At 47.5% G+C, this 17,064-nt stretch overlaps 1 protein-coding gene across 1 annotated transcript in view; it reads right to left on the bottom strand.

The window, feature by feature from the left end:
• Window positions 1-256: 256 nt before the first annotated feature.
• Window positions 257-17,064, bottom strand: part of LOC137537921 (5-hydroxytryptamine receptor 3A-like) — a 95,304-nt gene continuing 78,496 nt past the window's right edge. Inside the window, exons 7-9 of the mRNA XM_068259849.1 lie at window positions 15,015-15,222; window positions 12,154-12,357; window positions 257-525 (exon numbers count right to left, since the gene is read on the bottom strand). Coding sequence (XP_068115950.1) covers window positions 257-525; window positions 12,154-12,357; window positions 15,015-15,222 — 681 coding nt within the window. The remainder of the gene's footprint in view (window positions 526-12,153; window positions 12,358-15,014; window positions 15,223-17,064) is intronic.

The following is a 17,064-nucleotide window of genomic DNA, read 5'->3' as shown; positions in this document are numbered from 1 at the left end:
GTGAACACAGTACTGATGAGAGTGTTTTGCTTGATGCTCCTGGTAAAGGTGAGTTGAGTTCAGCTTTGTTCTGTTGTATATCTTTTCTATTTACAATCTTTGTTTACCAATCTATTTATCTAATGGTAAATAAATACATTAGTTGTACGAGTTCCTGGGGTTTATGCAATGGTCTGAAGATTATAGATGCGCCAGCCATCACTATACATAGTAGTTCCCAGCAGAGAGCACAGCCAATGTAGTTCATTTGGACTTGTCAGATTGCCCAGACCAGGACTACGATGAGCACAATGATGGCCACAGTAAAAAGGTAAAGGATGAGAATAAACCTGTCTAAGACAAAAGCCACCAGGTGCCACTCAGATTTTGCCTCCTCCTCTTTTTTGGAGACAATGAGATGTTTTCGAACCATGAGCAGTTCCAGTAGCAGTTTCTTCAGCAGTCTAATCTCCGGACTGTCATTGGCGTCTTTAGCCAGTTGCTTTTTGTCTATGTCGGTTTCAGGGAGAGCATGACTTCCATTCCCTGCTAAAGACAAAGGCATACATATTAATGGGAGAAAAAACAGTCACCAGTACAATGCAAGGCACATTCATATCCAATCAATAAGGCTATCAATCAAAGGGGATGGTCAATGGGATGGAAATAAAGGTGTCTACATACTATTCAATTTGCAGCATTGCTGTCCAGCCAATTTGATCATATTGATTCCTCTAGGTGGGCATCTAATTGTTATTTCAATCAATTTCCAGCCAAAATCAATCAAAACGATAGAACTGGCATGCTGGAAAGCTCTTGCTCGGCAGGGCTCAGTCGGGTGCGCAGCTGTAGCAGCGTTTGATTTTCCGAGAACCAACAGTCTGCTTGTGCGCCTCCAACAGTGTCCCATGTCTCTCTTTATGGCTACCAGGGGTGCCTGTCCCCTTTGACCCCTTGCATGTACATGACCGTCAGTAGATTTGGTGAGGTCATGTGGTACAGGCACCCTCGGCGAACATGGAGAATGATGCAGGGCACAGGAGGAGGCATGCCAGTGGAGAGGTGAGCCTGCAACACACACCATGGGCCCGGGGGGTACATAGTACACGGGGGAGATCACTCAGAGGCCTGGCAGGTAGAGGTGACTGGAAAATCTGTTTGCATTACACTGAGAGCAATAGATCCCTCTCTGATCTGATCTGATCCGGAAGAGATCTATCAGATGGTCGAATCTGCTGGCCATCTGCCAGTGTATGGGCACCTTAACTCTGAGCTGATGCTACTTTTGTGCTAATTTTCTGCAAATCTATGCAGCTTGGAAATGCAGCAATTGCTCAATTTGACTGGTCCATTTTCAGGCTGCATACAAGCAGCATGAAATTCCCTAGGAGAAATTTCTGACAATTGGCTTGATTCACAAAAGGGCCCCCTGCTGCAGCAGCACGAGTTAAAAGCAACCTAGGAGCGCTATGCACGATACGCACAGTCGTGCAGTGTAGCTTGCCTTCTTTAGTTAACATAACATAGTAGCGCCCGCGCTAATGAAGTATCGCAGTCAAGATACATCACAGCTGAGACCAGCATGTAAAGGCGCGCGTAACTAAGGAAGGCACGCAATTCTGCATGCCCGCACATAGCGTGCATAGTGCTCCAGTCCTAGGTTGTTTTTAACTCATGCTGCTGTAGCAGTGCTCTTGCTCTTTTGTGAATCCAGCCCTATATCCCGTTATGTCTTATAATACAGGAGTGAATGAAAACCACTACATACATAGCAGGTAGGGGTGTAACTAGAGGGGCCCAGAGTTATGTGGGGCTCTAACTAGTAACCTTTCCCTCCTCTGATACAGGGGACTAAACTTCAGATCAGGTATTCTTCTGGCTATATTTGTTATGGGTGTGAAGATCATGATAGCCACACTTGTTTTATTACCCTTGTAAGATGGACCCCAAGCCCTTGAAGGGCACCATGGGGAGGCAAGGGAATGGTGTGAACATTGGGGGTGAGGGGCATCAAAGTTTTGCTGGAGGGCCCCATAAAGTTTAGGTGCACCACTGATAGCAGGGAGAAACAAGGAGTAACAGGAGCCTCATCCTCTGCTGGGTGCCTTTAGCTCAGTACAGACATTAGAATTTGTTGTCTGCAAAAATCTGTTGCCTCTGTTTTAGATAACAGCAGTCCTGTGCGACAGTCATGTTTGAAGGGTTTGAAGGGTTTTCTGGGCTTGTCCGAGTTGCATGGAAAAGGAAGGGGTGAAAAGGTGCAGGTGGGCACCCACAGCTCCTGAGGACAAACCGAATGGCCAAAAAACTCCACTATGGCCAACTGTTAGCAAGTCCCACCTCCTCATTTATGCTAGGCACACACAATACGTTTTGATCCATTCGAAAGATAATTTCCGATATGTCCCATATCACTTTCAATAGTTTTACAGCTCGCTTTTCTCATAGAAGTGAAGGAAATTGATAAGAAAAGATAGGAGAATCGAGCGGGAAATCGAGCGGAAAAACTAATCGAAAATTGATTGAACAGAAAATCGACCAAAAAAACTCATCGTGTTTACCTAGCATTCGATATGCAACAAAAGGTCCGCACCAAACCAGGATCCCGGACAATGGCTTTATTTAGGACATATCCAATATAAAAATATGCACATGTACATGCATCAAAACGCTGACATGTTTCGAGCGGTAGAGCGGTGTTGACACGAAGCTATGATTAAGAGCTGAGATAGCTCGAAACATGTCAGCGTTTTGATGCATGTACATGTGCATATTTTTATATTGGATATGTCCTAAATAAAGCCATTGTCCGGGATCCTGGTTTGGTGCGGACCTTTTGTTGCATATCGTGGGCTTTGCTAACCTGATCGAGCACACTCCAGTGATTGGTGGGTAGAGCGGTGTTGACACGTACTTTACTAGTTTACCTAGCATTAGATGGATTCAATGCAGGAATGTTGGTGGTGAGACATCTTTTGCTCTTCCTACTTTTGGTGTCACATGGTCACACACGATTGACCCTCTCACTATCACTTGGCTTCTATACACTTATCCTGAATTTTGGTTTGAATTTGCCTATTTACTTGTGATGTTTCTTTGTTAAATTTTGGGCTTAGTTGAGCCAGCCCATCTACTGGACTGGGTAGGTTTGTTTGGCCTCCTCTATCTACTGTAACCAGTGGTGCTCAAATACCCCTTTTTAAAATTCGAGTTTGGTCGAATTCGAATAGTAAATTATTCGAAGTCAGTCGAATATTCGAGTCGAATAATTTTTACTATTCGATTCGACCTCGGACTTCGAGCTCACTATTCGAGTCGGTATTCGGGCTCATTATTCGAGCTGACTATTCGAATTGGCCTTAAATAGCTTCCAACACTTGTTTTGAGGGTGAATGATGCAAGAAACATCTTTTTTTTTTCCATGTAACAACAGCAAGTGATTATGTGGGGATGTTCCTTTAAAAAAAAAATGGTGGAAAGAGAAGTTGTGTCCAGAATTTTGTTCAGTACTGTATATACTTCTTCTTCTTCTTCTTCTTCTTCTTCTTCTTTATCTTCTATATCTTCTTCTTCTTCTTCTATATCTTCTTCTTCTTCTTCTATATCTTCTTCTATATCTTCTTCTTCTTCTTCTATATTGTCTTCTTCTTCTTCTTCTTCATCTTCTTCTTCTTCATCTTCTTCATCATCTTCATCATCATCATCTTCTTTTTCTTCTTCTTCATCTTCTTCTTCTTCATCTTCTTCTTCTTCATCTTCTTCTTCATCTTCTTCATCTTCTTCTTCTTCTTCATCTTCTTCATCTTCTTCATCTTCTTCTTCTTCATCTTCTTCTTCTTCATCTTCTTCATCTTCTTCATCTTCATCTTCTTCATCTTCTTCATCTTCTTCTTCTTCATCTTCTTCATCTTCTTCTTCTTCTTCTTCATCTTCTTCTTCATCTTCTTCTTCTTCATCTTCTTCTTCTTCTCCTTCTTCTTCATCATCTTCTTCTTCTTCTTCTTCTCCTTCTTCTCCTTCTTCACTTATTTCTCTTTTCAATTTTTTTTTTAAAGAAATGCAGCTATTTTTGAGCGTAACAAATAGCTGGTGGCGCACGCATGTTGGAAGCGCCATTGTATGTGCTCCCTGGCAGTGGAAACACACAGACAGCAGGAGGTAAATTCAGCAGCAGGAGGAGGAGGATGAGTGTGTGGCAGCAGGCAGTCAATGAGGCAGGCAGCGTGACATAATAGCCCTGGTACCTAGCGGTGATACCAGGGCTGTAAATAAACACAGCAGGCAGGAGGTCCCAGACAGCGGTCGTGCAGCCCACATCGTGTCCAATACACAACTGGGACAACACAGTTTTCAACCCGGGCACCTCTGAAAAATTAAACCTTTTTTTTTTAATGGTTTTTTGGTTTTGTTTGTAAAACAAATTACACAGATATATAGCTATTGTTTGACATAATAGCTGGTGGCAGAGTGGCAGCAGAATGTAATTCTGTGTACCCTGGCAGTGGGAAACACAGACCGACAGCAGCAGCAGCAGGAGGAATGGAGGAGTAATGTGAGCAGCTATTGTTTGACGTAATAGCTGGTGGCAGAGTGGCAGCAGAATGTAATTCTGTGTACCCTGGCAGTGGGAAACACAGACAGACAGCAGCAGCAGCAGGAGGAATGGAGGAGTAGTGTGAGTGTGGCAGCAGGCAGGCAGCGTGACATAATAGCCCTGGTACCTAGCGGGTGATACCAGGGCTGTAAATAAACACAACAGGAGGTCCCAGACAGCGGTCGTGCAGCCCACATCGTGTCCAATACACAACTGGGACAACACAGTTTTCAACCCGGGCACTTCAGAAAAATTAAACCTTTTTTTTTAATGGTTTTGTAGTTTTGGTTTTACAACCAATTACACAGATATAGCTATTGTTTGACATAATAGCTGGTGGCAGAGTGGCAGCAGAATGTAATTCTGTGTACCCTGGCAGTGGGAAACACAGACCGACAGCAGCAGCAGCAGGAGGAATGGAGGAGTAATGTGAGCAGCTATTGTTTGACGTAATAGCTGGTGGCAGAGTGGCAGCAGAATGTAATTCTGTGTACCCTGGCAGTGGGAAACACAGACAGACAGCAGCAGCAGCAGGAGGAATGGAGGAGTAGTGTGAGTGTGGCAGCAGGCAGGCAGCGTGACATAATAGCCCTGGTACCTAGCAGGTGATACCAGGGCTGTAAATAAACACAACAGGAGGTCCCAGACAGCGGTCGTGCAGCCCACATCGTGTCCAATACACAACTGGGACAACACAGTTTTCAACCCGGGCACCTCAGAAAAATTAAACCTTTTTTTTTTTAATGGTTTTGTAGTTTTGGTTTTACAACCAATTACACAGATATAGCTATTGTTTGACGTAATAGCTGGTGGCAGAGTGGCAGCAGAAGGTAAATCTGTGTACCCTGACAGTGGGAAACACAGACCGACAGCAGCAGCAGCAGGAGGAATGGAGGAGTAATGTGAGCAGCTATTGTTTGATGCAATAGCTGGTGGCAGAGTGGCAGCAGAATGTAATTCTGTGTACCCTGGCAGTGGGAAACACAGACAGACAGCAGCAGCAGCAGGAGGAATGGAGGAGTAGTGTGAGTGTGGCAGCAGGCAGGCAGCGTGACATAATAGCCCTGGTACCTAGCGGGTGATACCAGGGCTGTAAATAAACACAACAGGAGGTCCCAGACAGCGGTCGTGCAGCCCACATCGTGTCCAATACACAACTGGGACAACACAGTTTTCAACCCGGGCACTTCAGAAAAATTAAACCTTTTTTTTTAATGGTTTTGTAGTTTTGGTTTTACAACCAATTACACAGATATAGCTATTGTTTGACATAATAGCTGGTGGCAGAGTGGCAGCAGAATGTAATTCTGTGTACCCTGGCAGTGGGAAACACAGACCGACAGCAGCAGCAGCAGGAGGAATGGAGGAGTAATGTGAGCAGCTATTGTTTGACGTAATAGCTGGTGGCAGAGTGGCAGCAGAATGTAATTCTGTGTACCCTGGCAGTGGGAAACACAGACAGACAGCAGCAGCAGCAGGAGGAATGGAGGAGTAGTGTGAGTGTGGCAGCAGGCAGGCAGCGTGACATAATAGCCCTGGTACCTAGCAGGTGATACCAGGGCTGTAAATAAACACAACAGGAGGTCCCAGACAGCGGTCGTGCAGCCCACATCGTGTCCAATACACAACTGGGACAACACAGTTTTCAACCCGGGCACCTCAGAAAAATTAAACCTTTTTTTTTTTAATGGTTTTGTAGTTTTGGTTTTACAACCAATTACACAGATATAGCTATTGTTTGACGTAATAGCTGGTGGCAGAGTGGCAGCAGAAGGTAAATCTGTGTACCCTGACAGTGGGAAACACAGACCGACAGCAGCAGCAGCAGGAGGAATGGAGGAGTAATGTGAGCAGCTATTGTTTGATGCAATAGCTGGTGGCAGAGTGGCAGCAGAATGTAATTCTGTGTACCCTGGCAGTGGGAAACACAGACAGACAGCAGCAGCAGCAGGAGGAATGGAGGAGTAGTGTGAGTGTGGCAGCGCTGTGCTGATCCCCCTCATCAGCAGCAAGGTCAGGGACCTCCACCAAGTCCTCCTCCTCCTCCCCCTCAGAGGTGGACTGTGCAGCTGCTTGCCACTCCTGCTGGTCCAAGGCTGCCGCTCCCTGTTCCAGCAAAGCATCGAGGGCCCTGTTCAGCAGACAAACCAGGGGCACCCACTCGCAGACCATAGCATGATCCCTGCTCACCATGTTAGTGGCCTGCAGAAAGGGAGCCAGCACTAAGCACACCTGCTGCATGTGCCTCCAGTCATCATCGGGGACGATGGACGGGATGTTGCTGGTCTTGTCCCTTCTCTGAGCGGCGGAAACAGTGTCCAGGGCAAGGTACTGGTTGACAGCGTGCTTCTGTTCAACCAGACGCTCCAACATCACCAGGGTGGAGTTCCAATGAGTCGGAACGTCAAGGATCAGCCGATGGCGTGGCAGCTCCAGCTCCTTTTGCACGTCTTCCAGGCTCGCACAGGCTGCAGCCGAGCGCCGGAAGTGACGCACAATGTTCCTTGCCATTTCCAGCAGTTCGCCCATCCCCTGGTAGGTGCGCAAGAACTTCTGCACCACCAGGTTCAGCACGTGGGCAAGACAGGGGATGTGGGTCAGGTTTCCCCTGTCTATTGCGGCAACCAGATTGGCCCCATTGTCGGCCACCACCTCTCCGACTCTGAGGCCTCTGGGGGTCAGCCAAATCCTCTCCTGCTCATGGAGTTTGGCCAACACATGGGTTGCCGTCAGCTTGGTCTTCCCAAGGCTGACCAACTGCAGCAGCGCTTGGCAGTGGCGGGCCTTCACGCTGCTGCTGAGGCGGGGGGTTTGGCCAGGTGTGCCGGAGGATGGCAGAGGATCGGAGGAACCTGCTGCAGTTACCCCGACCCTGCGGGGTGGCACCACCCACTGTGTTGCTGCTGCTGTGCCCGCTGCTGCTCTCCCATCCTCACCCCCTTCCACCAAGCTGACCCAGTGGACAGTGAAGGACAGGTAGCGGCCTGTCCCGAAGCGGCTGCTCCAGGAGTCCATGGTGACGTGGACCCTTTCACCAACCGCGTGCTCCAGCCCTCGCTCCACATTGGCCATCACAAAGCGGTGCAGTGCAGGAATGGCCTTGCGGGCGAAGAAGTGTCTGCTGGGGAGCTGCCAGTCTGGGGCTGCACAAGCAAGCAGCGCACGCATGTCGCTCCCCCCCTGCACGAGCGTGTACGGCAGGAGTTGGGAGCACATGGCCCGTGCCAGTAAGCCGTTCAGCTGCCGCACGCGACGGCTGCTGGGAGGCAGAGCCCTAACCACCCCCTGGAAGGACTCGCTCAAAAGGCTCTGGCGTGGCCTTTTGCTGGCACGGGAATCAGCAGACACAGCAGAGGAGGCCACTGAGGACTGGCTGCCAGAACAGGCCTCAGTGTCGGCGGCAGGAGTTGCAGAGGGGGGAGGAGCAGTGCGTTTCCGCACTCCTGCTGGTGCTGCTGGAGGAGCAGGAGGGTGGGTGGCTGCTGTTGCTGCTGCTGCTGCTGCTGCTGAAGGCTGTGCAGTGATGGGTGTGGTGCCACTTCCAGCACCAGATGCCTTCAGCCTCTGGAACTCCTCATGCTGGTGGAAATGTTTCGCAGCAAGGTGGTTGATGAGCGAGCTGGTGCTGAACTTTAAGGGGTCTGCACCTCTGCTCAACTTCCGCTGACAGTGGTTGCAAGTGGCGTACTTGCTGTCCACAGTGGGCATGGTGAAAAAGCGCCAGATTGGTGACAAAAACAACCCCCTACGGCATGGAACCGCTGCTGCCTGTCTCCCTGTGGTGGTTGGGGGGGGGGGGCTTGGGTGTGACTGGTGGTGGTACTGGCAGATGCTGCTGCTGCTGAGCCTGAGACACCAGCAGGCTGGGGGACCTGCCTACTGCTGCCAATGCTTGCAATGATGCGCCTCCTTGCAAGGCCCACAAGCGCATCCTCCTCCTCCTCCTCAGAGCTGCTGATGACGACATCCCCTGGAGCTGGTGGCACCCAGTCTCTGTCTGTCACTGTGTCATCATCATCCTCCCCCTCCTGAAACATGTCCTGCTGGGATGATGACCCCCCAAACTCCTCTCCTGATGCATGGATGGTGTTAAGCTTGGATGTGTAATCTCCACAGTCAGCATACAACACATAAGCTGACGTGAAGGAGGTACACACACCAGCACAAGGGATCAGGATATCCCCAGTTTAGTGGAGGAGAGGACTGACTCCAATAGGAGATTGTGGTGCACAGAGCCGGTGCAGATCCGAACAGCCACAAACAACACCTTCGTAATAACGTCTCAGCGCAAAGTAGCGCTGAGCGCATAAACCAGGACTGAGGAGATCAGGACAGGTAGACAGAATGAACGCTTGCTTAACTAGCCACTACTTAGTGACAGCAAGCGTCCACAATAAAACAGACTGGAATGAGGTAGCCAATGCGTTTGCAGCAATGGCGTGCCTCACAAAGACAGGACAGGATAGTCAGGAAATAGCAGGATCAAGCAAAGTAACAACTTCTAGAACAAGAGCAGAACTAGGAGGACTCGCTGACCCCTTCGCAGGAGTCAGCGCAGTCCACACGGACCAGGAACGAGGTGGGGCACGAGCAGAGTAACAGACTGAATCTGAGACTATGGTAGCCCATCAAGCATTGCAGGAAGCAGTTCTTTATACTGAGGTCATCCAATGGGAGCAGACCTGCAGATTCCCACACAAGTGAATGGTAATTAATCACAGGCTGACAGCAGGAAAACGCAGACAATGATATGCAGCCTGCAGGAAAGGGATTGCCCCTCCATTGCAGCAGACAATGTTTGTGTACACAAAAGCATATTAAACTGTCATTAACTTCAGAGCGACTGCAGATGGAATCAGCAACTAGTTTAAGTGCAAACCAAACTATGCAAGAAAATGCATGTAATGACATCAGAACTGCTTGGGTTACAATACCACTGCAGCCAGCAGTAAACGCTGCAGACATGATCATAACAGATGGGCTGCTTGACTGTCGCCACAGTCTTGCTGTCCAATCCCTCATCCCCCAAAGTGCCCATCAGCATCTCCTCCTCCAAATCGCCAACAACAGCAGACAATACCCTGATGGTGCCTGGGGTCAAAAGACTGCTGAGTGACAGGTCGGCGACTGACGGTGAACTGGCCTCCTCCCCAGGCCCTGCTGGGCGGCTGCTGCGAACAGGGGTGGTGGTGGTGGTGGTGAGGGTGGAGGCCTCGGATGCAGAGCTGATGGCGGGCTGCTCATCCTCCGTCATCAGTTGCACCACAGTGTCTGCATCCGTTTCCTCAATGGGACGTTTCCGACCCGGCTGGAGGAAAATCGGAGCAGGTGCTACACGCTGCTGCTGCTGTGTCTCTGCAGCGTGAGTTGCAGATGCTCCTGCTGGGCGGCGCCCAAGGCGTCCACGGCCAGTGGCTATAGGAGGAATGTTAGCCACTGACGCTGCTGCTGCTGCTGCGGAACTGTGCATGGTGGCGCGGCCGCGCCCGCGGCTTGCCACAATGCTGCTCCCTCTCCTCCTGATTCCCTTGCTGCCCTTCCCCTTGCCCAAACCGCGCTGGCTGCCACTTCCAGACATCTTCGATGTTTTGGGCATAAACACAAAAAATTTTTAAAAGGGCGGGTGAAAAGTGGGGTACTTTAATGGAGTGGGTTGGTGGGCGAGGTGACTGAGTGAGTGTCTAGTACAGTAAGTAAGTAGTAACAGTCAGGAAGTACAACTAGAAGTTACAATAATTAGTAGTAATAATCACAAGGAAATAGAGTGTGTGTACACTACAGACAGTGAGTGCACGCACGCGCAAACACGCGCAGGAGCTAGCCTATGAACAGTGACTGAGTGAGTGTCCCTACTACAGTAAGTAAGTAGTAACAGTCAGGAAGTACAACTAGCAGTTACAATAATCAGTAGTAATCACAAGGAAATAGAGTGTGTGTACACTACAGACAGTGAGTGCACGCACGCGCAAACACGCGCAGGAGCTAGCCTATGAACAGTGACTGAGTGAGTGTCTAGTACAGTAAGTAAGTAGTAACAGTCAGGAAGTACAACTAGAAGTTACAATAATCAGTAGTAATAATCACAAGGAAATAGAGTGTGTGTACACAGACAGTGAGTGAGTGCACGCACACGCAGGAGCTAGCCTATGAACAGTGACTGAGTGTCCCTACTAGTACAGTAAGTAGTAACAGTAAGTACAACTAGAAATTACAATAATCAATCAGTAATCAGAAGGAAATAGAGTGTGTGTACAGTACACAGACAGTGAGTGCACGCACACGCAGGAGCTAGCCTATGAACAGTGACAGTGAGTGTCCTAGTACAGTTACAGTATATAACTATTCAGAAGGAAATAGAGTGTGTGTACAGTACACAGACAGTGAGTGCACGCACACGCAGGAGCTAGTAGCCTATGAACAGTGACAGTGAGTGTCCTAGTACAGTTACAGTATATAACTATTCAGAAGGAAATAGAGTGTGTGTACACTACAGTACACAGACAGTGAGTGCACGCACACGCAGGAGCTAGTAGCCTATGAACAGTGACAGTGAGTGTCCTAGTACAGTTACAGTATATAACTATTCAGAAGGAAATAGAGTGTGTGTACAGTACACAGACAGTGAGTGCACGCACACGCAGGAGCTAGCCTATGAACAGTGACAGTGAGTGTCCTAGTACAGTTACAGTATATAACTACAATACAAAATACAATCAATCAGTAGTAAAGGACAGCAGAAATACTGGTATAGATGAGAAATAAACAGAGGACAGGAGAGAACAGCTGCCCACACAGGCAGGCCCTGAGGCCTAAAGCTGTAAGCCTGCAGCAGCTGTCTCTCTCTATGTAACACAAAAGCTACTAACTAAAATACAATGTCTATCTAACTAACAACAATATAGGTGTATATAGGAGGTGTATGTGAGCAAAAACGCTAGGTAAATGACCACAATAAAGCTCTTGCTAAGCCAACGCACAAAGGAGCAGATCTCTCTCTGTGCAAAGTCAGGCAAGGACGGAGAAACGGAACATGGCGGCCGCTATTTATAGGGTAGGGGCTGGCCAGGGTCCCCCTCTGTGATTGGCTGCCGTCAGAGGGCCTGGGAGCCCTCTGATTGGCTCTAAGGACATCAATCTGGGCTATGACGCTATTCGAGCTCGGTATTCGAGCTCGAATAGCGCTGTTAGCTCGAATAGCGCGAATAGTGAATGGGCTATTCGAGTTCACTCGAATAGCCCATTCGAATAGCTCCAGCTATTCGGAGCTCGAATACCGAGCTCGAATAGCTGAAAAAGAGCTCGAATATTCGAGCTACTCGAATATTCGAGCTCTGCTGAGCACCACTGACTGTAACTATTGTGAAGGCTGTCCCCCGTGAGTGCCACAAACCCCGACCCCCATATGATTCAGAAACTATACCAGCCTTTTTATTGCTGGCTTTCTGATTTTCGTGAGAGGAAATGCTTTCAGTGGGAACACAGACAACAATAATGAACCGACTTTCGTTATAGTCCTACCCACTTCATCTAGAGCTAGAGTAGGTTTAGCTGCAGTTGAGCTTTAAGTTTAGAATCTTTACCATTGTTTTGTACTCCATCAATCATGGCAAGTCCCATGTCTTTTTGGGGAATTCTGAGGACATACGCCAGTCTTTTCAGAACCCACAGTTTTATCCACTTTGGTACATCCGGTCTCACAGCAGATAGATACAACATGTAGGATATGAAGATCGAGTCTATAATACTAATGATCATGATGAGCAGACAGACCATACAAAACACACCTGTAATGAAACAAAGTGAATGTTAGGTATTGATACAGGATACTCAGATCAAGAAAGGCAGCATTAAAGCACACCTGAACTAGCGCATAAAAAAAAAAGATTTTCTTTTTCCAGATCCCTGTAGTATGTCAGGTCCCTCGGCGTCCTCTGGGTCTCCTCCGTTGTGCCTCTGGCAGCTCAAAAATATCAGCGACTGGAGCTCCAGTCTTGTCCTACTACATGCATGGTCATGTTCACATGCCCACTAACATTGCCAGGAGCATTCTGCGCATGCATAGTTTATTGTTTTGAAAGTGCACAATGCTCCCGGAGATGGAAGTGCAATTGTAGGTGCACAGTCGGCATGTTGGGGGCTATAAAAGGGTGCTGGATAGAGCCAAGATTTTTTTTGGCTATAAAAGGTCACCTGATATAGCCAAGATTTTTTTGACTGTTAAAAGGTGCCTGATATAGCCAAGATATATATTTATGGGTTATAAATGGGTGCCGGATATAGCCTAGAAAAGTGATATAGCTGAGAAAAGTGATATAGCCAAGAAAAGTGATTACTATGACCTAATATTTCCCTACTCTCACACAGAACCCTCCCCTGGTGGTGCCTAACCCTTAGACCCCGTGGTGGGGCCTAACCCTAAGACTGCCCCTGGTGGCACTTAACCGTAAGACCTCCCTGGTGGTGCCTAACCCTAAAACCCCCTCTGATGGTGCCTTACCCTAAGACCCGCCCCCCAGTGGTGCCTATGCCTAAACCTAAGACCTCCTTGGTGGTGCCTAACCCTAAGGCACCCCCATTGTGATGCTTAATACTAACCTCCCCTGGTGGAGCTTAACCTTAAAGTGGACCCAAATTAAAAATACAAGATTTCAGAAATAAAATCTATTTTCTAAATTATATTAATAAATAGCAGCCTTTTTTCAGCTGCATGTTGACAAATATAAAATATTTTACATTTATTGGAGGAACCCCTCCCTTCCTTTCCTATTGCCGGGACAGAATCCGGCAAACTGGTGTAGTAGCAGGTGTCTGGCAAAGGAGGAACTGCTAATGGCTGCCACCTGTATAACCCTAGTTATGAAAAGAGAAGGGTGAAAAGCATGCACTGAAATGCTCATAGGCTTGAAGGAGTGTTTATTTATCTTTGTATGTGTCAGAGTGGTGGAACTAAATATTTTGAATTAAAAAAATGTTTGGTTTGGGTCCGCTTTAAAGAGACTCTGTAACAAAAAAAAATTCCCCTGGGGTGTACTCACCTCGGTAGGGGGAAGCCTCTGGATCCTATAGAGGCTTCCCCTATCCTCCTGTGTCCCACGGTGGTCTTGCTGCAGCCCACTGAATGCACAGCCAACAACTTGTCAGGCTGTGCAATATTTACCTTTCCCTATTCCAGCAGGGGTGCTGTTCCAGCTCTCTGCTTGGAAATAGGCGGAAATAGCCGTTCTCAGTCAGGTCCACTCTACTGCGCAGGCGCAGAAAACTTGCGCCTGCGCGGTAGAGTGGACCAGACTGTGATCGGCTATTTCTGCCTATTTCTGAGCGGAGAGCCGCTACTGTGCCTGAGCTGGAGCCGTGAAGGTAAATATTTACATCCCCGCTGTTCGGGGAGCTCTATCGCTGCCGCCGTGGGAGGGAGGAGGACAGGGGAAGCCTCGATAGGGTCCAGAGGCTTCCCCCAGAAGCTTAACTAGACTTAATAGGGCCCCCTGCAATTATAACATGAGTTCCCTTGATCCCCGAATCCCATGCAGGTCATGTTATTGGGAGCCAGAGAATGGCAGCAGGGAGTGTTCTGCTGTGAAGCAGCGACTGGAAGCAGGAAAAAAATTACACACGCTCCTGCTACTGGCTACTCTGCATGGCATGGTACGTTTTTTGTGAACAAATGGGAGGTTTTTTTTTTTGCTAACTGGCTGCACTTAAAGTTGGATAGAGGGTGGAGGAGGGCCCCCAAAGCCTCTGGGCCCCCTTGCATTGGCAGGGTTCACAGGGGTGATTGCTACGCCCAAGGCTTCCCCCTCCTGAGGTGAGTACCCCACAGGGACATTTTTGTTCTGTACAGATCCTCTTTAATCCCCCATGGTGGTGCCCAATCTTTGCCACATCTCATGTCAAACATATATGTTATTTTGAACCGATACAACCAAATTAACTGATAGAACCAAATTAATTTAGTCACCTGCTGATATATCCGCTTTTGTAGCCACATTTATATAGCCGGATAAAAAATCTTGGCCACATCCAGGGCCTGTTTGATAGCCCCCCAAAAATCACTGCCATATCCAGTGCCCTTTTATAGCCGAAACAGAATTTAGGCTATAAAAGCACACCATTTTTAACCCCCCCCCCCCCCCCAAGAAAAAAAATCGCGGCTATATCAGGTGCCCTTTTATAGCTGAAAAAATATCTATAAAAGGGCACCATTTATAGCCAAAAAAACTCAGGCGCCCTTTTCACCCCCGTATAGCCTTATTTGCAACAAATAACATTGAAATCTAGCGAGGCGCCCAGTCTAGGGAGGCGCCCTTTTTACACAGATGGCTCAGGTACCCTTTTCAACTAAAACCGTAAAAAAAGTCAGCTTATCCGCGGTAACATAAGGTATTTTATATCAGTCCGAGTGGCCAATTACTGTTGGTATCATTGGTAAAGTCATACATACCTAGTATAGGTGGTTCCATCGTGTTCGGCAGGAAATCATTTAGAATGAGCAGCAGCACAGAGAAACCAAGCACAATTGTGATCTTAAATCCTAGGCGTTCTCCACCTTCCATGGGAATAAACATACTTGAAACATCCACCACCACAAGCAAGCAGGCCGGTATAATGAGGTTGATGACATAAAGAATGGGAGCTCGCATTACTATCACCTGAAAATAAAGTGCAAGCATTCCAAAAATTAGGCGTAATTTACTTAATAGTGACAATAAATATAAAACAGGATGTTCCTTTATGCCTCTAAAAAGCCTAACGCACACCCAAAGCCACTGGTGTGCTATGTTGTGCTTGCTTATAGCCTTTTCATTTTCTAGAGCAGGGGTGTCAAACTCAAATACAAAGTGGGCCAAAATTGAACACTTGGACCAGGTGGTCTAGTGGCCACCATTCTCTCTTATACAGTTCCCTGCTGTCTAGTGGTCCTCCCTCTCTCACTTGTACAATTCCCTGGTGTTTAGCGTGGTCCTCCCTACCCTGTACAGTTCCCTGGTGTCTAGTGACCCCCTTGCTCCCCTATACAGTTTCCTGGTGTCTAGTACTCCCCTATACAAGTGGGGAAACTACTTGCAGGCCAAATTTGATGACTCTGCGAACCATAGTAAACATGTATGTTCTAGAGCAGTCATAGTAAACTAAATGGCTCACAAAATAGGGTTATGGGTAACCAACCATAGCTAAATAAGCTATAGGCACACTGCAAACCAGCATCTCTAGGTACAGTATGTGTATTGCTTTTCAGAGACGTAAAGGAATGATTTGCATATTAGCTCAGTGAGCAAAAGTGATGCATCATGGGAGTTCTTTCTAGTTCCATTGTATCCAAATAATTGCAAATTTCTTCTGTTTTAGCAAGGCAAATTTATATTTAGCATAGCCTTTTTTTGAAAGGGGCTTTCAGGTTTTCCTTTATAGTCTCTTACAAAATCCTTGTGCTTCTGGTTCACCATCCCTTACAAAGAATCCTAATCAGGGGCATAGCTAGAAATCCCTGGGGCACATGGCACAATTTTTGATTGGGCAACGCCCAAAATACATATCAGTGCTAGGTAGTCTTAGACTAGACTCATCACCCCCCCAGAAATATTAGGTAGTTTTTAGGTCCCTTACGATCTCCATATACCAGTTCAGTAGAATCCCAGTTATTCAAACTTAACTAACAAGCAGTCTCAACCAACCTTCACAAATCACTCATAGTACTCACAGTGATGAAGGACAACTTCTTAGGCTGTTTGTGGGCTCTGCTGTGCTTGACGACTGAGTTCCCCAGCTCCCCCAAGGTTAATATACTTTGATTTACTGCAGGGGTCTAGTCCTGGAAAAAAAGGTGAGTGGACTCACCCTAAAAAGCCCTGCGCCGCGCATAGCGCGGCGTGCCAAAAAAATAGGCGTAGTCAAACATAATGTGGGCGTGGTCATGGGTGGGGCCAAATATACATGACCTTAGCAGTGATTTAAAAGGTCTGCCAGGGAAGTTTGAGCTCTGCCATAGTGTATCCCCCAAAAATAGATGTAATCTGACAGCATTTCACCCAAAAAACACATTATCTGGTAGAAGTTCCTCCAAAATACAGATAATATGGCAGTGGTTCCTCCAAAATAGACAATGTCGCAGCAGCAGTTCCCCCAACATACACATAATTTGGAAGCAGTTCCCCAAAATACGCAAAACCTGGCAGTGAGTCACCCAAAATACAAGTAACACCCAAAATACATATAATCTGGCAGCAGTGCTCCCCCAAACATACACAATCTGGCAGCAGTTCCCCAAAATACATATAATCTGGCAGCAGTAGTCCCCCAAACATACACATTCTGGCAGCTGTTCCCCAAAATACATAACAGCGGTTCCACAAAAATGCAGATAATCTGACAGCAGTTCCCCCAAAATAGGTACCCCCAGCATAGGTAGCCAGGTCTATGAGTGTCCCCAGTATAAGTAGCCATGAGTATAGTAGTCCCCAGTATATGTAGCCAGAGGTATAGTTGCCTAGTAT

Source organism: Hyperolius riggenbachi, chromosome 11, assembly GCF_040937935.1.
Source record: "Hyperolius riggenbachi isolate aHypRig1 chromosome 11, aHypRig1.pri, whole genome shotgun sequence".
NCBI classification, from domain to species: Eukaryota; Metazoa; Chordata; class Amphibia; order Anura; family Hyperoliidae; genus Hyperolius; species Hyperolius riggenbachi.
The sequence above is the reverse complement of the archived record's forward strand: the minus strand, read 5'-3'. Positions and strand labels throughout refer to the sequence as shown.